Source organism: Coloeus monedula (genome assembly GCF_965178545.1).
Source record: "Coloeus monedula genome assembly, chromosome: 2".
NCBI classification, from domain to species: Eukaryota; Metazoa; Chordata; class Aves; order Passeriformes; family Corvidae; genus Coloeus; species Coloeus monedula.
In genome coordinates, this window is record NC_138782.1 from 19,051,157 (window position 1) to 19,074,600 (window position 23,444).

General features: G+C 37.7%; 1 protein-coding gene across 12 annotated transcripts in view; it reads right to left on the bottom strand.

The window, feature by feature from the left end:
• NRXN1 (neurexin 1) overlaps positions 1-23,444 on the bottom strand; it is a gene marked incomplete at both ends in the record, with an annotated part of 666,790 nt that overhangs the window by 84,508 nt on the left and 558,838 nt on the right. For 11 of the 12 annotated variants that reach the window (XM_082302935.1, XM_082302936.1, XM_082302939.1 and 8 more), the window contains 2 exons: positions 6,983-7,302; positions 8,732-8,821. In XM_082302935.1, coding sequence (XP_082159061.1) covers positions 6,983-7,302; positions 8,732-8,821 — 410 coding nt within the window. The remainder of the gene's footprint in view (positions 1-6,982; positions 7,303-8,731; positions 8,822-23,444) is intronic. The other variant, XM_082302932.1, reaches the window with a different exon arrangement.

The following is a 23,444-nucleotide window of genomic DNA, read 5'->3' on the forward strand; positions in this document are numbered from 1 at the left end:
AGCAACTTACTAGGAATAAAGAAGGGCAGCATGCTATGAAAACATTAGTACCAAGATGATGTTTGCTGTACTATATTTCACCATATTTAAAATGGTAATGAGTCAGAATTTGAGACTGCATAAAACCAATCTGGGTTAAAAAAAAGCATAATAAAGCAAATTGTAATAAATTAACTTGGTCACTTATACATGAAAGAACAACAAAATTAAAGCAGCAAGTGGCCTGAGATCCTTTTTTCTCAAATTGAACTTAAAAAGAAATCTTATTTGTAACTAATTAATCAGCAATTTATGCAAGCGTCTTGCCATTCTTTGGATTACTAGCACTGCTGTAATTTCATTTACAAGCAGATTTTTTCCCTGTGTGTACACACTGTAGGGGGTAATTTCAAAGCAATGCTCAAGGTTTTAGACATATCCCACTGGCTGAACAGAAATTCCATGGTTTGGCTTCCTTTTGGAGGGGCTGGAAACCCATCCCACCTGGATGGTGCCCCTTGAAGTTAATCCCCAACAGAGCCAAAGACAAACCAGAAGTCTTTTCTGGATTGTGCAGTGGAGCAGGAATGAAGTAGCATTGCTGATCATGTCCAGTTGTTTTTGGGCCTGTAGTTTTCCATGCAACTGGTTAGGATTTGCCTTCGGTGCTCCACTGTGCTCCAAAGTGCCTCTATGAATCTTTCCAACAAATGCCAACGACAACAACTAACAGCAAGTCTTATCCCTGAGCTTGGCACAATTAAGGATACTGTTAGAGTATTTATATATAAAAGTGTCCTAGGATAAGATTTGCAAAAACTTTAATGGAATATAGAAACATTAATGAGTCTGAGTAACTTTTGAGAAGCTGGTCCTAAGCACACACATACACTTTGTTTTTCTTTTTCATCTTTGCTTTTAAAACACAAAGCAGAGGAAGACCTGGCTCTGCAATATGCAACAGAAGACCAGGATGGACACCAGAACTGATGAAATTTAGCTTTTCTGGGAGCTTAATATCCTTGAAATCTTTATGTTGAAGCCAGATTTGACTGACTTGGTCAAGGGATGCAATATTTATTAAGAGGCAGACAACCATGAGATCATCTAAGTATTACTTGGAAACAACAAACCAGTGAGCCAGTTCAAGAGGCAATTGTACTGAATACTGACTTTCTAAAGCCATCCTATTTATACAACTTCAGTACTCCAGCTGAAGAGCCAATATTCAATATGTAAATATTTTGCAGAAAAATGGGAAAGTCAAATGTGATCAGGTAGCAAATATTAAAACAAAGATAGAGAAGTTTAATGTTCACTGTGTCCGCTTTTCAATGTTTTAGAGATCTTGAATGTCAGTGATGTTGATAATTGTTTTAAAACAATTAATCAAATTATCAAAAATCACCAGAAGAAACTTAAAATTCTTAATATGATATTTTAAACAACAACAACAAAAAAACCAACAAGGAAAAGTGCATGGGTTTCACGAACTTAGATAAATTTCTCTCAACCTGCAACTGAAACATGTGCCCTTCACAACTATCATTTTGCACAGAGATCCTACTGCAAATGAGATTTGTCCCGAACACTCAAGCTTCCCAGGATCTGTCATCTATGGGACATGTATGGGTGCTGAGCACTGGGATGCTGGAAGCTGTGGGATTCACTTTACACTAGTGAGCATCTGTTGAGTCAAATCTTTGTGATTTATCAGAGCCCTGGCAAAGAGCTTTGTTTACTGGGGCTGATGAACTGTGGAGAAGTTGGTGTGACCATCCAGAGAAAGAAGTGGAAGCAGTGTGGATACAGGGGAAGAATACAATGCCTGTGCTTAGGATAGGACTTTGCAATTCATGCAGGCATAATTTTAAACCAAAATGGGTGGAAAAACTCATCCTCCTATCAATATTATCTGCATACATTTAATGATTACTGTGCCTCCACAAAACATGTTCACATTTGGCTAGAGGTTATGTATTCAACTACCATTCTTAAAATTGAACTCTTTCCGTGGATAACACCCCTGTTTTTTTCCAGTGCTTGTTTTTATCTGGCAGGTGAAGTCTCTGAGCCAAGCCTGTCATTGTCCCTGCTACAATGAATGCCATTTAAATCTGCTGCTCCAATATAGGTAGGGAATCATACCCTTCACCTGATGTATGCCCTCCAAGGCAACTGACCAAATTTCAGTTCATTGACTTAGTTCTGCCTGACCAAAAATCAGTGCCTATTGTTCCCAAACATGCAATCATCTCACAGTATATAGTAATTGCTGTCTAAGTGGCTTAGTGCTATTGATAAGAACCCACCCTGACGAGAACAAAGAGGACTGCCAGAATACGTTATGGAAAATAAAAAAAGCTATTTTGCACACAATTTTCAGAAGGAGTTTCCAGTGCATGTGAGTAGAGGCTGCTCTGTGGATAGGCTGTCATAATCAAATCCTTAGAAAGGGATGAGAAATGAGCATATTATTCTTGATTTACTATCACTTCATTTATGATTTCCAGTTAACATGGACTCACAAAGCCGTGCCAAAGAGACACTAAAGGCCTGATTGGGCTTTCCTAATTCAAGCAAAACCCATTCTCTAAGTCCTTTTGAAGCCTTTCAGGCTTCTGCCAACTCTTGCAATTTTTATTGCAAGCCTTGCAGTACTCAGTGTTTAGTTTAACATTTCAGCTCCTGGAGTTCTACAACATGTGAATCTTTATTTTCAGTTTTAAAAGATGTTTATCACCTTCATGACTGAATAGAAAAACTTGCAAATTAGATTTTTAAAAAGTGTTAAAAATAAAAGAAAAAAAGAAGGAAGAACTTGACTGTATCATTTTCCTGAATAACCTCATAAAAAGTTGATATTCTTAGATCAAATTCATGATTTCTGAGTCCAAGTGCATTCTTATGGCTCCCCAAAAGTTAGCAACACCTATTTTCATTTAACACAAGTCCTGTTCTCACAAAAATTAACCTGGGGGATTTCTTTCCATGCTCATAAAGGTATGCAAAATGTTGAGCCTCCTCCCATGCAGTGTGGGGGGAACAAATCCTGCAATCCTCAGCTCCCATGCCAGTGGCCAGGGCTTCCCCCAGGTCTCAATGGCAAAGTGAGAAGCAAAGGAAAAATCTCACTGACCACCCAGCTGGTGCCAATTTTGCACCAATTACTTGGCCAGGCAGTCAAGTCCTTAAATTGCCTGCTCCAGAGTCTGCTGTACCTCTGTGGTAATCCTGCAGCTGTCTGAAAAGACTGGATAAAAAACTACAGGGCAGTGAAGTGTCCCTCCCACAATGGCTGCAAATCTGCACGTTTGTCAACACTGAAACAACACAATCCTTGCTTTATTTCCCTCTTCCTCCCACCTCCTGATTTCCTCTTTTTCCCCCCCTCCTTACCTGATACCTTTTGTTAATTCTGTGAGATATTGGAGGCAGGCACTTTCACTTCCTCTGTGTTTACACAGTGCTGTGCATGGAGGCTGACAGCTTGAATGCCATTATCATCAAAGGATGAGTAGGGGGGAGGATTTAAGACACTAAGGAAAATGAGGCATTCACCTACTATTGACATTCAATAAGCTTTGAGTACCTTTCTCCCCCTTTGAAAAATTTACATTTCCAAGTGCAATAATTAAGATGTCTCTCATCACCAAAACATCCATTGTTAAAATATTTCCGAGCTGGGAAAGTCTTCATTTAGAGTCTCTAGCAAATAAGCGTTTCTTTCTCGGAAGCACTAAGACCTCCTTCATCTACAATCATGCACAACAGTATTCAACATACTTTCTGGAAGTCCCATGTGTATCTTGCATCATATATTGCTTTTGCTAATATCTGTGAGGAAGCAGATAGGAGGAACCTACAATTAAACATTGTAGGTTTTTTAAAAGAACCTTTCCTATAAATAGAGATTTAAATGATCTCCTTTAAGTATTGCAATCTTTAATTTAATTCAATACCTCTGCAAATGGAGCAAACAATCTCTGACTGATTAGATCATTTGCTTCTATTCTATTTCAGCCATGCGCTGGTTTGTAGTAATGTAGGGTTTTTTCATTAGCAATTGCTGTTCAGCTGCATATTTTCTTCAATAACTTAATTAATGCTGGAGAGGTAACTTTTCTTCTTGTGCATTACCATATGTCAGTGTAGTTGATGCTCTTGCAGAGGTTACATATGAGCAAAAATCAGAAAAAAAAAAGTAAAGGACAAAAATGAAAGAGAATGAAGAAATTAAAGGCGTTTTTTTTCATGAGATGGTGACTGCCTTCATCTCCAGGGACATCAAGATGGAATGGAAAGTGATTACTCAGCACCCTGCAGGACAGACCCATGGGAGTCTTATGGGTCACAAGCTCAGAAATTATTTCATGCAGGTAGAATAAGAACCAGGTATGAATGAAGAGAAGAAATTATGTCCCTAAGGGGATTCAGTAGCTTCCTAGGTCTTTGTTGCATGAATAGTCTAGCATCCTGCAGACAAATTTCAGCTCTGACTTTGGGATGTTATAAATCTGTCGAAATCAAATCATAGGCCTGATGCCAAACTGTGTTCCAGTGCAGTCCCTGACAAATTAAGTGTATAAAATGACACACAGATTCTACCAGAGAGGACATTCAGACACAGATGAAGTCAAGAAGGGCTCATTTATACACTCAGGTTATCCCAAGTGCTGCTGTGATGTCACCATGGAATGCTTTCCTCACAAATGTTGATTCCAGGCCCATAAATCGGCATTGTGTCCCATTGGATGCATGAAGTCCTTGTTCCACCCCAGCTAACAGGTGACAGAGGCTGATCAAAACCTTCACCCTCAGAACTTAGGTTGGAGAGATGTTCTGTACCTCCGGGTGCTCCTCATGGTGAGATATCAAAGAGCTCCTGTTATTTTGGCATAGCCACTTCAGCCAGAGAGGAAGGAGGAAATGGCACAACTGCATCGAGGCCACTCAGCCCCAGTGGCAGGGAGGTTCTCTAAAAAATTGAGTGGATGTTCTGACAGAATCAATAAGGGCCACATTTTATTTCAGGCACCACAGTCTAGAAACAGATCAGCTTTGGGAGATCATTTTGCCCTAACTGTCTGTTTCCCCTCCTCAGAAAATTTACACCTCACCATAGCTGTTAGCTTATGAAAATTTTCTTTCAAAAATATCCCATTGGAACACCTCAAAAAGAAAAGTCTTAGTGGCTAAACATGCAAATAGTGTGCAAATTATAGTGGGGAATACTCCCAGAAACTGAGGCCAACTGGCAAAGCAATTATACCAGTAAACTCCTGCTGCCTACAGCTCATGCAAGGTGCCAACTGAGAATGGCCCCTGTGACATTTTTCCTCCAAAATTGTTGGCAGAGGCCAACAGTATGCTGGGAACTGACAGAACAGCTTAACATTGTTTAATTTTAATTTAGTAACATTAATTGAGCCTAAATTCTTCCACACTGGGAGGGTGTTCTACACTTTTAGAGGCAGACCTTCCCTTTGGTGAATTTGATGAAGCCTTACATTTTGTTGCTGCAAAATACTGAGGGTCAGACTAGCTGGATAATAGAGTGCATGATACTATTTAAAACAGAATTAGTAACAAAGAAAGTGTATTGCTATTTAGTAAAACTCTGTAACTTACTACAATAATTATTAAACCCTCTGTCAACCTGCAAGTCAAAATGCTTTTCTTTTTAAGGCTTTTTTCTAAGTGAAGTGTACTGCTTCAAGATTTTTAAATAACAATTTTTACTTTTACTTTACTGTAGTTTTTGGTCCATAGTATAAAGCATACAGAGATACTACAGACAGAAAAGCTGAAGTGTCAAGTTTGATGCCCCAATCAAATTCAGTCTGTGACTTGAGTTTTTACACAGAAAACAGGCAACCTGACCTCAGCCTCTGTCTACTGTGCTTCATTCTTGAGAAAATGAACCTCATTCAGCACATCCTGTCCCTCCCTACAGGTCATGATGCTTTCTGTGTTCTTTGTCCTACTTCTGGATCTCAGGAGTGTAGCTGTCACGGCTTGATGGCCCAGTGGGCACACAAACAAGCATGTGAACCAAATGAACATAAGAAAAGCTTTTAGCAGTCTACCTGTGTTTCTTGGTTTGGTTGAGGGTTTTTTTGTTTGTTTTGTTTCGTTTTTTTTTAAGAAAGAATAAACATGAAAGAATCTTTCCCATCACAGGAATGTCTTGACAAGTTTTAGGTTCTTAAAATCCAATGTCTGACTGCTGTTACTCAGGATATCCACGAGATGAAGGTACTTAATTCACTCACCTGTTTTTCTCCCCTCCTTTTCCCAATAATTAAATTCCCCTGCATATTATACAGAGATCCTGACAAAACCTGAAAGCAACTAAATATATCACCAAATTCATGAGATACAAATAACCTCAAACAGTAAACAGCCTATGACTTTGAGCCTGAGTCTCTCATGGTGCAGAGTGTTCTTAATTCCCTCTGCTGCCACTGCTTCTTGTGAGGAATACTGCCAGAGAAGATGATCAATCATGGGACTAGAGAAAGTTCTAATTCCCTCTTTTCCAGACTCTTGCAACTTTTTGTCTTCACACCTCCTTCCTGTTCTCTCTTAAAACTGGGTCTCTTTTCTCTATCTCATGGATAAAGTCACCACTTCATTTAATTATCTCTAATTCCAGACATCCTGCATTCCTACACTGAAAATAATCGATGTAAGCCATCAAAGGAAGAAAGGGTATTTAAAAATATGCACCACTATGAAGATGGATGACAGAGCAATATAACTCAGCACCAGAACAATCTGAACTGGAAAGTTTGCCTAATTTAGAAGAACAGCAAAGTCCTTACTTTCCCTCTAAATGCTGATGAACATCACATCCATGAGCCACGTATGGTACAGAACTTTCAACTGTAACTCATGCATTTCTTTAACAGGAGCAATTTCATCTGCAGAGGGAATGAGACAAAGGAAGCCACGCTCAGAGGTGTGAAGATATTGGCAAAAGGCGAGAAAGCCAACTAACCTGACCAATGGGTTCTTTGGTCGGAGCCTTTCCTCTTCTAGCGGTGCTCGTGGCCAAGGTGGTGGTTGTTTCCATGACTGACGTGGACATCTCCGACTGCATTGCGGTGGCTGTGGACTCGGTTGTCATAGAGGAAGGCACTTCACCAACAAGTCTCACATTTCCTTCTATCACGATGTTGGCATCATTTTCTGCTGCCATATTCAGAACTTTCAAGCCATTGTAGTAAAGACCAGAGAGCTGGCCTTGGAAAGGGTGGCCGCGTTCCTTGCCTCCAATTTTTATGGTTGCTTGGCTATTGAAGATTGTGAGCTGACGCCCTGTGAAGATAATATTATATACATGCAAAAATGTTGACTGTGAACGCTATACTCTACACGAGTGATAACAGATTGTCATGGGGTGAAAAATGAGAGCAATAAACTATAAGAAAAGGATTTGACTCATAATTCATTGCTTTTTAATGAGGTGTCCATGAAATGCATAAAATTTGAGAGCATTTGCATTTTTCTTAATTTACGACGTTTTGGGATCTATATTTTTTTTGCTAAAAGGCCAATCAAATATATTTGCAAATGTGTTTGGCACTACAAGATATACCTCTCTCCCTTTTACCTGAAAGCAGTGTTAACCTTTTGGTGTGTTTTAAGAATGCCAGGTTTTCTAATTCCTTAAGATAACGTTTTCTTCAAGTCTGCCAACATTTAAAAGTTTGGATTTTTTCCACGCAATGCAGCATAGAGCCTATAGCTTTATGTACAAGTGAGTTTATGTATGTATAGACATATACGAATATGTATATACACACAGACAAAGTTTATATATATGCCAAGAAGTCACTAGGTCAAGTGAATTTTAAAGAATTTATGCAGTAATCTGTTGCATCTCTATATATGTGAATATTTACATTTTTAATTAAATATTTCCTTTTTGTATTTAAATGTTTATTTCCCTTCAACATACACACTGAAAAGAAACACATGGTTCACACTGAGTATCTCAGAGGCAGATTCAAAAATAGATGTCTGATTGGCTTTCAGCAAGGCTATCAATTAAAACAAAAGATTTTAGATGTAAAAGCGGCTTCAGAAATGATACACATACCGATGGAGAAATCATGGCACATTTCCATTAAACAGAGAAATCCTCAGCAACAGTACCACTCTTAGTAAATAGAATAGTCACTTTAGCAGATTGGTTTCTGCTCACAAAAAGCATGCACACAACTTTAAAGTTCTGTTTTAATTAGTGTTTGTTCCAAAATCCCCTTAGAAGGTTGCAAACGTTAAAGGGACTTCATTTTGATTGGCAATTCATATTGCCCACTATTTAAGATACCTACAGTTTAAACAAATTTTTTTCAGGACCATGATGAAGATATCATAACTACAGATATTTTTAGTTAATAATTTAGATGCTGGAACATGGAATATAATCTATGAATGATTTATAATTTTTGGTTAATGTTTGCTATGAGTACCTTCATAGATTGAGTTAGTGGATTATATTTAACAGTCCCTTTAACCTTAAGTTAACAGGGTAAGATTATTAAACAGCTGGTACTTCTAGAAATGTATAGAAATTATTATACAAGGTATGCAAATATTACTCTATATTTTACTTTTTAAAATTTGTTTTAATTTAGTTTTACTGAAATTTATTTTTTATGTTTATTAGTGTTACAATGAAGCACTACTTGGTTATGTTCAAATTATTTTTTTATTTGAAGTTTTAATCAATGTTTTTTACCTTTGTCGAGTAGCCATTCATCAACTACTCGACCAAGTCGATATGGAATTCGCTGTCTAGCAATCGCCAGGCGCTCGTTATCATTGTTTCCTTTAAAGTTTAAAGAGACATTTCATTGGTTAAAATCTGTAAGGTCAAAGGTTAAAAGTTAATACTTAAAGCTTGAGCTATACAGTTGCCACATGATTTTTTGAAATTTGGAATTTTAAAAAGTGCTACCTAGAACATTTCATGGTTCAGACTTTTCATTCATTCATTTATTTTATTTTAGCAAACAAAATTATTCCTATGTTAATTGAAAATTAGAAATCTGCATTTGAGCTAGGTTATTAAACTTATGTTATAGACAGACCCAAAAAACAAATTTAAACATCATCGAATGGCTTTACAAAAAAATGATAGTTGACCTCAGGGTTTTGTCTTTTTTGATGTTTCTTATTAACTAGTTAAACATGTTCAGGTGAAACAGGTTTAAGTTTTCAAAAGACATCCAACCTCTCACTCCAGGTTAGTCATTTAAAGAAGAACACAACTCTTAATCACCATCTAAGGCACACTTACTTCTTCTGTCTAATAATAGTCCTGCTGTAACTTATTCCTAAGCAGAAAAAATACACATTTCTTCGCTTCATTTAAACAAAATCCAGAGATTCAAATACATGGTACAGAACAGACCAGGGCATTCGCAGTTTGTACATTCTCTTAGGACTCGTTGACAATGTCTTGAAGGAACACCAAGGCTTTGACAAAAGTGACTTCCTGAAAGGTAGCTTGGTTCTGAAACATGGAAGTGCTTTAAAATTTAGCAAGAGGCCATCTGTGGTGGGGTTTCATAAATTAAGAGCTAATCAGAACTCAGCAATGCAAAGGACAAACTTGTCATATTTGCCAACTGTATCTATTCTCAGTCAGTGCAGAGATATCTGACTTTTTTAACTAAAACAGTGAGATAGAATAAGGCTAATACAGTCACAAAAATAGCAGATGAGGAATAATTAGCAAAACACTTTAAATATTTATTTGTAATTACAGGTTTTTGTGCTTGAGTTATATAGTTGTGATCCCTCAGAAAACCACTTAGGAGAATGGCAAACCTAAATATTTGCTTCAATGTATAGGCTTTTGGTGGCAGTCTAATTTTAAACCAACAATGTCTTTTTCTTTCATTGTATTGGTTCATATTAGGAAAGAATCTGAGAGATAAGAGCCGTATGGGTAAAAAGCAGTCATTCATAAATCACGTCCAAATACAAAATCAATCTTATTGGCTCAAATGTGCATATTTTCTTTGACTTCAAAACCCACCAAACCAACCAAGGAACCAAGTCCTGTATCTGCAGTAGAAATGTAAGCACATGCTGCAGTAAGTCCACATAGTGCTCAGAAAGACACATTCCTGAGCTAGAAGGATCCCACTGCTAACTATCAAACAATTATCCAAATTCAGGAGATCAGTGTTCTGGTTTGTCACAAAATTACAAGCCATAACAGGCTTGCAGGGAAGAATCAGTACAATAGATCCCCAAAACTGCAAATGAAACCACGGTGGTTTTATGCAGATATTTGTTCTGCAGCAATGAGAACTGCTATTTCCATGTTTCATGCAGCCCTCACTTTGTTTATCATGGCCATCATCCACCATGCCAGAAGCTGACCTATTTGCTTTTGAGGAGATGCTCTTTTCCTGTTGGTTCCCTTTCCAATGTAAAATCATAAAATGGTTTGGGTTGAAAGGGACATTTGGAGATCATCTCTTCCCACCCCCCTGCTATGGGTAAAGACACCTTTCACTAGATCAGGTTGCTCAAAGCCCATTTGACCTGACCTTGAACCCTTCCGATGATGGGGCATCCACAACTTCTTTAAACAACCACAGAAGAGGGTTCCACAACTTCTCTGAGTAAATATGCTATGTGAACATCTAAGTGTATGTCATATTAAAAAGTGGATGGACGTATATATATATATATATATATAACATATACATTTTGTTTCTATGTACATTTCTCTCTGTTCTCAATGTTTAGATATATTTTCCATAAAACAGAACTGAAACTGAACATTAAACATTTTACTGAAGCTCTCCCTTTTGTACTTCTCCAAGGAAGTGAAATTTTGGAATTAAACACATCACAACACAACTACTGTGATGATGTGAGAATAGAGGAAGCTTTAATTCTTTCTTTCCTGTTATGATTTTTAAAATTACTGCTCTTCATCCTGGCCTCCTTTTCCTACAGCAAACTTACTGTGAATAAAAGGAAATTTGAAAAGTACCAGAAAAAACCCAGGAAATTTCATGTGACCAACACAGGAACCAAAATAAATGGTATGATCCTACATGTTTCTGTTCTGGATTTGTATCTTCCATCAAAATATGTGTGTATGTATGTATACCTAAACCACTGAGTTAATAATTTATATTTACTGACACTCAGTTACTTTTAACACATTTAGCTTTTCAGAAGGATGTTTCTACAGTTTTTATTGAGGCATTATCAGTTGAGTCACTGAATAAGTGAGAGAACATCCTATTTCCAAAAGGTTTCCTTAACTTAAAGTAAATGAATCATGAATTTTAGTTAGGGTTGCGTACCTTTTTTTCCCCGGTTATTTATATTTAAAAAAAAAATGGGGGAGTGGGTGAGATTCTTCTGTCATTTATAAAAAAGGCTAAGTTGTTCAGAAGAGGTCTGTGGGCATAAGGAATGCAATAACATAATGGAAATATGTTTAATGGGTAGAGATCATCATTCAGTCATCAACTTCACACACTGTTACTCACTGGATGCCTACTGTGAACGAATGCTCTCTAGATCCCACGAGAACCAGGCAGTTATGACAAAGTATTCACAACTGCCTTTACTGGGAGGGCATTAAACTGTGGTGTTTATTCACCCAGTAGGTGTAAATCTGGAACATTTGGTAAGAGGACCCTCTGCAGACACCAGACTGGATCCCTAGTGCTATTGCAACTCTCTGTTGTAATTCCATGACTAACACGGGATTTATCGTAGGCAAGGTCCACTCTCACTAATCTGCAGCTGCTCCAGAACCTCTCTATGGAGAGCCTGGAAACTCCTCTGTGAATTAACACCATAAATTTAACCTTGGCCAGCTTATACATTTCTTTGAATCCTTTCATTAAAACATACAGTATGTATGTTTTTTGAGACTATTATAATGTGATTCTATCAATAAATTATGTTTTATACTAGCTGCAGCAGTCCTGCACCACTGGGAGCAAAATTCAAATGAAAAGCAAGGAAATAACAATTTGATTTGTAAAGGTCACACAAAAAATAATTGCTGATTACATTAGCCCATTCGTCATCAGAGGAAAAGTGCCCTGTGAAATACATCTCAATTTGACACTATTACATTAGCTTAAATTCTTCTAGTGTATAATATAAATGCAAAGGCTAGGGGGAAATGGTGTGGAACTTATCTGGATTTAGTTTCAAGGAGAACACATGGATTTAGTAATGATGAAACCAGTAGACACATAACAACTACATTAAAAAAAATTAAATGCAGAATTGAAAATAATGGAAACTCCATTAAAAGCAACAAAAGTCCTATTACTATATCATGAAAAGCACACATCGTTTCAATAACTGCTTCTTCCCAAACAGATGGTTTGGGTCATGCACTTAGATACAACGAATCTGGATAGATCCGCTGAATTCGGTAAAACTGTATGCATTTCCCTCATCTTATAATCTCATCCCCAGTAATCATAAATACCACAGATTGTTTTCCTCAGGAGTATTCAGCTCATGTTTTTCTACCTTCCTTTATTTATGCTTGTTTTTACCAATATGGTGAACCACAAGGAACTTCTTCAGTAAAAACACTTCCAAGAAGGTTAATAAATTTTTTCATACTCTAAATAAACCTGCGGCTTTGAGATTTTATTTCTGCTACCCTTCTGAAAGATTAAGTGCTCTGGCAGGCATCCTTTCCATCGTAATTCATAAAAAACCCCCCGATGTGCCTAAACTTTAATTGTAGACAGCTATGTGACTATCCAACATTACTCTTCCAGGTTATATGGCCAAGATTTCTTTGATTAAAAAAGCTGGGTAGAAATGATTCACTCAGGATGTGCACCATGACACTGTCTAACCTGATTGAATTCTAGATGGCTTCATTCTTCTGCCAAATAGACAATATTTTGTCACAACAGAGTGTTAATTCCATACTGGCAGAAAGGCTTCAAGGGAATAACAATAATTCCAAAGAATCAAGGTAAGCCGAGAAAAGCAGCAAAGGTCAAATCTTTGAGTCAGAGCTAAATCTTATGTCACAACTGAGAAGATGCAGTCTAAAAAAAACTTTAATCATACCTTTATATCTATAGGTCAGCTGGGACAAACCAACTATGTGAACTTCACTAATATGTATTTTATCCCTCCTGATTTATTATATTGTCAGGGCTGGAGTGTAATTCTATTTTGTGCTCTGAAATAAAGGTGTCAGTTATTGATGTGAAATAGCAGCATCCTTGAAAAGGAATAAGTAAGAAGGTTGAAAATCGTGAGTCTGTGAAGAACAACCTATACTAGAGAATATTTTCTTTGAAACAAACCCTTTAACAGAATACAAATTCACATTGTTAGTCCCAGTGATCTGTTAGGGAAATAAATAACAAAGTGATGAATCCAAGGTCTATCTCCATTTATAAACAACCTTCTTTCCCTAGTTTTGCTCATCATGATCTTGACACCGCTATTTCTGAATCATGACTCCCCTGACATCTGCAAGAGAAAGACAGAGACCCATATGATTCCTCCAGATGCAGTTAGGGATGAAACCTGACTGATATGTCAACTGCATGACGTGAGAGGAAGCCACAGCAGCTCTGGGTGGGATATGGGCACAAACAGTCCACAGTCTCACATGGCCAGGAGATGAAATCATAATCTCAGTAATGGCCCATACTAAAGTTCTTTCATAGCATCTATTTCCACTGTTGTGCACATATACTTGAGACTGGATTGCATGGGGGAGAGGAGAAGAGGTCCAAGTTCACCTCAGGAAGTCACTGTGCTAGTGGGGGACACTGCTCTGACCTACATTTTTGCTGAGTGCTTACAGACTTGTCTAGCCAGTGTTTGATCCAGGAGTGAGCTCTGGATGGATCAGATGAAGGTGTTGCGGAAAGGTGTCAGCTCTACTTGTTACAGTGTGTGGGGAGAGACAGAGGAGGATGCAGTGGCCAGCCTTGAAGATGTTGTATGAGGAGTTACATACCCAGAAGGTTGATTTGGCCTCCTCCAGTGTTCAGAGGGAAGGTACGCACACAGTTGCAGAATGTGAGCATTTTGAACAAACCTTACCGTCAACTCAGAGAGAAGAGAAAAGTACAAAGAAACTCGTAAGTTAGAGAAGGAACCTGTAGCAAATAAGTAAGAGTGCAGCTCTTCAATGCCTTACCTTCTGGAGAAAATTTAACCTATGAAGAGAGAAACCACCATGAAGTACAACTTCTCCAAACTTTGAAGTGTCAAGCCTGGCAAGTTCATATTAAATGACCAAAATATAATATGACCCTTTACTCCCTACAGGAACTCCCAAATTCCTTATAATGAATATTAAGCATCCCAAGAGGTTATTTGCCCACGGAATGACTGATAGGCATCTTCATAGCAGAGTCAAATCTCTCAGTGGTGGCTCATAACAGTGCTAAAAACAAAGCAAAACTTAGGTTTGCCTTTAAGAAGAATACAATTACAACATTTATTGCAAGATGAATGCGTAAGTTGGTTCCCATTCCATTTATCCTACAGACTGTACCAAAACATCTATTCACCTGTAAGCTCCTTATTTCATGCTTGCATATTAAACAAAGTAAATAATATTTTTACAACTTTCTACAGGATTAAATGGAGAACTCTCATTAACCTCTCAGGGGGAGCTGAACCTTCACTTCAAATCAACTACCTTCTGCCCTCTTTTGTTTTTGATTATTTTTCGCTGGATTAATTAGTAATTAAATGAAGAGTATGCTCTTCCTGACTCTCACTTCCTCACTGTAATGCAGTATCTGTCTCAGTTTGTGCAGTGCTGGATTGCTTATTTTGAGAGATTGGTGTATTATACCAAAAACAAGCAAGAGAAGATGAAAAGCAACAAGAAGCAGATAAGAAAACATAAGACTTGTCTGATAAATTAAAGGTCATATTTTGTTATCAGGAGTTTTAAAAAGATCCTTTGTACTGCCTGTGTAGAATTTAAAGAGCTAATACTGTAGGGCTGCTGCTAAAATAGGCAGGAAAACTGATAGAAATCATTGAAGAGGAATGAATTGTTGCAAGTATGGTACCATGCCCAACATCCCCCCAAGAGTGACATTTTGTAGTTCTCCAAGGTAAAAGGACTCTGAACTGTTTCTAAATCATAATGTCACAGCATTTAAGGTTATATTTTCGATATAACCAGTGGTTGACTGTAAGCAGTTTCTTATTCAATAGATTTTCAACAACTGGAAAATGGAGAATGTTTCAAGCCTATTGCATTGAAAATTAGCTAGATCTGAGATAGCAATCAGCTGCTGAGGGTGTTCTAGTGACTTTTGCCCAGGTAGCAATCTGGATGATCTTCATTTCACGCTAGCAAAGAGGTGCTATATAGAATGTCTCTTGACAGAAATAATACATTATATAAATGAACAATGGCAAAAGGGAAACACTGTGCTCGGCGCCCATTTTAAACTCCCACTGGGCTGTAACTCCATGAATATCCAGCATTCAGGTAGAAGCCATCACTAAGAAAGGACTTACTAACTATGTGGTAAGTCTCCTAATTAAGTTTAATTACCACATAAGTTCTGAGTTTGGAAAAAGGACAAACTGTCAGAAGGTCATTGCATTTTATTGTGGTTAGTGAAAGGCTTTGGGAAAATCCATTTTTCCCATAAGTTATTTGTGGACAATTTGCAACACGAAAAGTCATCTGAAACAATTGGAAAAATCTTCTGGAGTTAAATCCTCCTCTTGGATATGTGGTTGATAAGAGAAAATAGAAGACTGGCCTTCAGTTGTGATCTCCAAAACTGCTGCAATTGGGCTGCTTGAGCAGGCTGTGCAGGGGCAGTGCAGAGTGCAGATAAAGTCATGCTCATTACATGACCAGGTTCATAAACACTGTGAGAAATCCAGAGCACTCAGCATCAGCCTTCATCAACAGCACACAAACTAACTTGACTGCAGCTGTAAATTTTAAAAACGTTGATTTCATGTTCTTTCACAAAACATGAAGATGCTGGAGTTAACCCCTGTGTTCTAAAGTCCTGGGACATACAGGTGCTTTGTCACACTTGCTGCACCTGCCCAGGCTGTATCATCTTATTCTCCTATGGATAAGCATAATTACACACAAGCCAACAGGAACAAAACAGAGGTCATTTTTTGGACCAGAGTTTGCCAAGAAGAAAAAAACAGATGTGCCCATACAGACAGAAAATGGCATTTAAGAAATAAAAATCTGTTCTGTGTCAGCAGTGCAGGCAAAAAAAAGCAAAAAAACCCTAGCCCTTGGCCAAAGCCAGCTCCAGACTTTCAGTTCTGTCTAAAAGTGGCATTTCAATTTGTGTATTTAAGCCTTGAAGACATTTTACTATAAAAGAATAATCTATTTCAAATGGAAAGGTTTAAACTTGTACATACAGGGGAGTTTTAATGCTTTCGGCAAGATGCAGAAACAGAAACTGTAAATAATAGAAACAGATGTTCACTGAGATAAAAACAGAGGAGTGCTTTAGGACTGCAGAACTGCAACGACAAGACTAAAGTCTAATGGAAAAGTCTAATGACTGTGGGTAGACTCCCAGCAGAAGTTTAATTTTATCTGTTAAAAATTGAAATAATCTGATTTCATATTTATAAATTTAAGAAAAAAAATCACTAATAATTCCCCTTTAACCTGTGCTATGTTGCACATCATTATAACTTTTTATAAAATGCAGCTAATTTTCTAATAATCTGCAAAACATTTACAATTAGCTAAGGTTTTTCCTCTTGTGATTATGTTTTACCTCATTTTTTTTAAAGTAGTACAACTTAGAATACTGAGAATTGTTGTGAAACATTTGATTTTGCTTTGAGATGTTAATTTTGAAGAAAATTGGAAAGTTAATTGCTCAGATACTTTGAGTTTCTATAATCAAAACTCTTCTATATTTTCCTTTTTGTATGGTTTAGGAAGTTCTCAGGGAAGGGAACATCTGGTTACCATAATATGGTTGTCACTTTCCTGATATGTCTCCTTCATGAATTCTCATATTCTCTGTGTAAAAATGGGACAAAGACCCACTGCTGAGTAAAGACCTTGTGTGGGGAATAGGCAGGAGAAGGGCTGTCAATGTTGGCACAAACCACATGCATGGAAAGTCCATTTCAGTGCACCCTATTCTGCAAAAGTCCATAAAGACACGCTGAGCATCAAGCATGGAAGCAATTCTCCAGTGTCTTCCTAAATTGTGGCCTGAAAAGATCTTTGAAGCTACAGATCTCTCCTTGGATGTTTTCAGATGATAGATGGTGTCAAGGTAGCCTTGGGCCTCTAGAAGAGAAAGCCAGTGACTCCAAAGCCAGTCCTAACACATGTGGATCTGACCTGCACCAGCTAAACCAAGACATCCCAATGCTTTAAGTTCTTGCCTGGGATCCACTTTCATATGAGGAGCTGCTCTGTTTTGAAGCTAACAAGGGCACGTTTTGGATGGGCAGTTCAAAGCTGGCAGCTAACTTTCATGTAGGTCTAAATTTATTGGCTTGATTTTCAGAGCAAATCTGAGCTGAAACACCAGAATGAAGAAACAATCAGTATTGGACTAGGTAAGCATATATGACTTTGCAAGGAAATAGATAATCACTAGTCAACTGTCAATATGTTTAATTTTTCATTTTGTTCTACAAAAATCCATTTGCTAATGCAATATCCACAGTGTGGACCTGACTTCTACTCTGAAACACTCATGAAATGTTAAATGGGAAAAAGATCAACTTTAGAAAGAAAATAGCTCTGCTAGCACAATTTACACATCTACTTTTTCTCAGGAAACCACTTGACCTTTTAAAAACCTACTGAAACCCACCATGTTGAAATTAAATAAGGCTATTATCATCTTTCCAGCTTTATGAACTCTTGTAGCTTCTCTAACACGAAGCACTAATGCATTATTAAATATAATGTAATATGCTATTTAAATTATTTTTATTTCTAAATGATGGTACTGAGCAAGGTGAAGTATTAAATAAGAATCTAATTCAAAGCAGATAATACACTAACAGCTAAAATGTGCAGATGACTTACTAATAAAATATTAATGAATTCCAGTTTAATAAGCATATTTCAAGACAAAATTCATGACTATGAGCAGGGAGGACTACATCAGTCCATCAATCTATTGTCCATCATCACCCATGAAAGTACTGGCATGGACTCGATAGATTAGATGGGAAAAGGAAGGTGCCTTCTGTGCTTTTGTTCATATGTTCACAGATTTGCCACTGCTTCTACAGCAGAACACTAAAACTTTGTTTAGAAGTTTCACTGCTGAGGCTGCAGTATATTCAATTAACACTAAAATATGTCTGAGTGCCAGGATGGATTGTTACCACCAATAAAGTACAAGGCTAAAACAGGATTCTGACAAGGATTGGAGCAACATCCCATTTTGTTTTCTGCACAGAACACCCATGGTGCTCACATCCACAGAGCCATGACAGATAAGGGAAGTGTACAGGCAGCAGATTATTTTTGACACACTCCTGCAGCACGGCTCATCTCTCCAGCTCAGCTGGAAAAGCTGCATGCAGGCTTACTCCATGGAATGCTCTTTAACTAAAGTCAGCTACTGCAAAAATTACATGCAGCAAACTGTGAGCTATCAGATAGAATGGACAAGCAAGCAGCTAACTAAGAATCATTCCTTACATATCAGGATTTCTGGATGCATAAATACACAAAGCTGAGAAAGAGAAATATAAATTATATATTAGGATTTAAGTAATATTTCCAGTATTCTCTTTCTGCTCTTTTACAAGCACATTCCCAGTTTGATGTAATAGGACTGACATATTTAAGGCATTGCATAGCTGTTGATTAGCACAGTAATGTTTCTGGACATAGAAATGATACCTGGAAACTTTTTTTTTTTTTTTTAAACTCTGACTTTAATTCCTGGAAAGTTGTTGCTATATCTGCATTATAAACATGTTGCTAGCATAGCATTATTCTTATATCAATAATACACTCCCTAAGACATAGGCCTAATGTCAACTGCACATCACAGGATATGACTATTGACCCACTAAATCAGGTATTCAGCCATGAAACTATTCTTTGGTTAATTTATAACCTGTAACAGGCTCAGTCAGGACTTCCAGGAAACCACCTTCTCCTGATGTGGTGATACACCATAGAGGTAAATCTCTCAGAAGTGAATACCAAGGCTCACTGTTGAAATTCTGTGCTCATTTCTTCCATGAATTTCTCAGTTCTGGTTACAGCTTTCTAGGAACAGCTAAAGAGCACTGTAAGCATCTCCAGTTTTCTCCTCCTGAAAGCACTTAGATTGTAATCAAGTCACTGCATAGTTTTCTTTTTGACAGTATAAATCACTTAAGATTGTTTCTCTCCAGGGATCTCATTACACACGCGCCAATTTTTTTTCTTCCATAGAACCACAGACCCCAGGTACGGACTTTGATACCCATTCCAGAGCTTGTTTCAAAGTGCTGCAAAAGGTGGTAAAGTCCTCCCTAGTTCTTAATGCTTTAGCCTTTTGTGCCCATAAAGTGATTTCCATAAATTCCATAAAAGCCTCCCGTGATGCTTCATACAGAGCAACCTGGAAGACAAGACCCCCACAAGTGTCTTCTTGGAATCACATTTCTCCAGGACACTGTCTGTGTTGCCATAACCTTTTTAGAGCCAGTAGAGAACCCCAGTGGGTGTTGGGGGTTCCAGTCAGTGAGTGCCCCTCACAGAGAACCATCAGTTTTATGCAATACTGAGCTTATTAGCTCAGGCTGACTAATGAATAATTAACTATATTCACTGCTTACCACTTGGATGAGGCGTATCCACTAGCTTTGGGATTGAAAATGAGATGTATAGCTGTGATGTGCAGGCTCCCCAAAGTCACTGCCACACCGCCCTCTGCAGCGTTGCTCCTCTCTGACTGTAATTTGGCTCTTAAAGGATGATTTTTACACACAGGATACCTATAAGCACCAGAGAACTTAATAAAAGGGGAGGAGGAGCCCTGAAATGGAGCCTGAAACCTCTCTGCCTAAATCCTTCATATGTACCATATCCTACCATAGCCTTTTAGAATGGATAATGCAGCCATAGCTGAGTAGTTTAGTTCAGACAAAAACTCACTCACAAAAACTCTAGGACTAGGACCCTAAAGTGAGATGGGCAAGAATCCTTTGGTTGAAAATTGCTATGAGGCAATTGCCGTGCTCTGAAAATGAGAAAATTCTTTCAAGATTTAGCCCTATACCCAGCTACAGTTATATTTTTAGCACCACTTGCTCTTTTCAAAAGGGCATATTTGTTATTCTCTCCCTATTGTGCAACTGTAATTTAAAAATTTAAACATCTCCTCTATTAATGCCCATCAGTTCAGTAAAACAGGAAAATCAAAATTGTCTTTATATATACTTAACCTTGATGATATCGTGTTTCATTCATTTTTTAATGTCCACTAAACTCAATGCTGCACCAGAAAAGCCATTTAACTCCTTAGAAATAGTTCACAGAGGAAAATAAACCATTCACATCTCAATTAAACCAATTTGCAAAAGCATAATTTCACTGCCTTTAATTCAGTTAACTTCTGTATGTAAGGGGTTGAAATGAGGATGCCCTTTACAATGTTTCATGCTTCTGATACACTGAGGAATATTCAATTTCTGCTTCAAATTTATTTGAAATACTTATACTACACAATATGACCCTTGTGAAGCTCTTAAGAGTTCTAGGTTATATAAATCATACATTTCTTTTTTGACAGGTAGGATAGACTGGAAAAAAAAATATATATATCCTCTATCTTAGCTATACCTTGCTAGGGTCAAGGCAGGTCTTTGAACACTCCTGGAACACTCTGAAGTTAACTGTATATGCGTGATATAATACAAGAGTAGAATTTGTTGCAACCAAGGTGCCATTAATCTTAAAGCCAAAGTATTAAAGAAAAAAATTATTTTGACAGTGTGGATACTGCAGTTGCAAGATGGTTTTTGTTTGATTGGCTTTTAACCAACAGGGCTTAAGACTGAAGAAATCTAATCAAACCAGAGGATGAGGAGATGGGCGTACAGCTTCTCTCCTGTGTTCACAGGGCACAAAGAGGAGAAAGAGAGTCTAAAGAATGTGTGCACTTATATGTTCCAGACAGCAATGATTTGTGTCCTTCTGGATACCTGCTTAATGCAGTTTGCTCTCTGGAAAATATATCTATCTAGGATGGAGCAAGTTGCTGTTTTCCCTGCTGCAGTATGAATTATAGTGACTATTTCTGAATTAGTTAGTTTAATGGAAGTTCTTATCCTGCAGACATAAAGTACTATACTGCTGTCACACCTCATGCCACCAGTAAAATATATTGGGGACACGTGCACGAATGTGCCCCAAATAAAAAAAATACCTCATCTTCCGAGAGCACCTAAAACACAATAGCACTGCAGAGAAATTAGTTTTGTTTTCCATATGATAGATTGTCTGCTTCAAAGGCTCAACACCACATTGATTTGTTCTGTCCTGAGAAAGGCTCCCATTGCAGACTGACTCCAGGCTTGCCCCAGAAGATAATGGAAATAGAGTGCATGGCAGGAGGAGCACACTGCATTGTACTCTGCTCCTGCATTCTCAACCAGCCGCTGGGTGCTTCAGTGTGAGCCTTAAAGCAGACCCATGTGTGTGCCAGTCTAGTGAGGCATCTCAGGACAGAGGCACTGTCACAAGTATACCAACTTAAGTGTTACACAGAAATCATTTTACTGGGGTGAGTGAATTATTGGTTTGGCTCAGTGAGTGACATGTTATATAAAGTCCTGTGTAATGAGATAGTTACAAACCCACTGGAGGCTGGAAGGAAAGAGAAACAAAGGAATCTGCTGTTCAAATCTCTGCACTGACAACACGGTCCTGCCACTGGGAAAGAAAAGATGAATGACGAATTTCTTTTAAATCACTGATGCCATCAGAGATGCCAGCATTATATTGTTAAGGAAATTATGCAGCTTAAATTCCTTGGGAAAGAGTTTGAGCCAATTGTTCTCTTCTTAACTGACAAGATGTTAATCCTCCATTTCTAACTTACCCTACTAGATTGGGTGTGATATTGCACAGAAAACCTGTGTCAAGACAAATACAAGTTTGTAAAAGAACCTCTAAGTATAGGCAATAATTCATCCTTTGTGATCTGACTTTTGGGAATTGTTAATAGATAATGCCTTTCCTGAAGGGGTGAAAGAGACCAGCTGTGACAGATTTGCCCCGTCTCTTTCTTAGGTCTGTTTTCATTCCCATTTTATTCCTCTAACTTGAACGCCTGGAGCTTGTTGTCTTCAGAAATTCCGTTTCCATATCACCCTGTGCCTAATTATGGTAAGCAGGTACCAGCCCATCCTCTTCCACAAGACACAAAAAGAGCACATCCCTCTTTCTTTCAGTATTTTAAAAACATTTTTCTGAATCACTGCTCATTTGACATTTTCTTTCTCCTTCCATTGTGCCACCTTGCCGTATTTAACTGAAAGGTGTTATACCTTCTGTGATCAAGTAATGACAACTGTGCCACACATTTTATCAAGATCTGAATTTAATTACAGGATCTAACAAGCCTAAGAAGGGATGAGCCTTTGTATTTCACCAGGATATCCAAGATGAAAAATAAAGGGGGAAAAAAAACCTGTCTGCAGACTTGGAGAAGCATTATTATATAGCATTATCTGACAGAAAGACCTGATAAGCTGTCAAATTAAAAAGCTGATTTGGGAAATTTTACTGAAACCACTTTTTGAAAAGAGACTTACTGTGGTGCTTTGTTTGGGTATCACCTAGGCTCTTTACTTAAAGAGAGCAGCAGGATAGGAGAATTTCATAATCACTCAAAGGGCAGCAGTGCTTTTTTTAAAAAAAAAAAAAATTCCTTGTCTTTGGGTAAGCTTCAACAGCAGCTCACCCAAAGAGAATGGGAAAATAAATTTCCATTTTTGTTAACATCAATCTTTCACATCAACAATAAAATTATATGGGAAGTGAGACCTGGGTGCATGCTGACAAATACATTTAATCAAAACCAAAGAGCAGTCAGATCTGTATGAAATCAGAAAAACATGCAAGAAATCAGTTGTGCAATTACAAAGGCAAGGTAGAACACTGGCCTAGTTACATCCATCACTTAACTGCTGGTTTGTGTCTCAGTAACTAAGATGAATTTTTCATGTATTTTGATTCCTGCTTCTTCCAGGATAATTTCTTCCATCTTTACTCTGGAGAACTTACTGAATTGAGTTTCAAATAACTCCTTGCCTTATTTTTACTTCTCTTTGTCATTATTTTACACACTGGTATAATGCCTTCTTTTATTTATATTATAACTGGACATAATAACATGAATATAGGTAGATATCAACTTCGTAGAATATTCATTGAGGCTTTTGTCTAGACAAAACCAACAAAAAAGAAC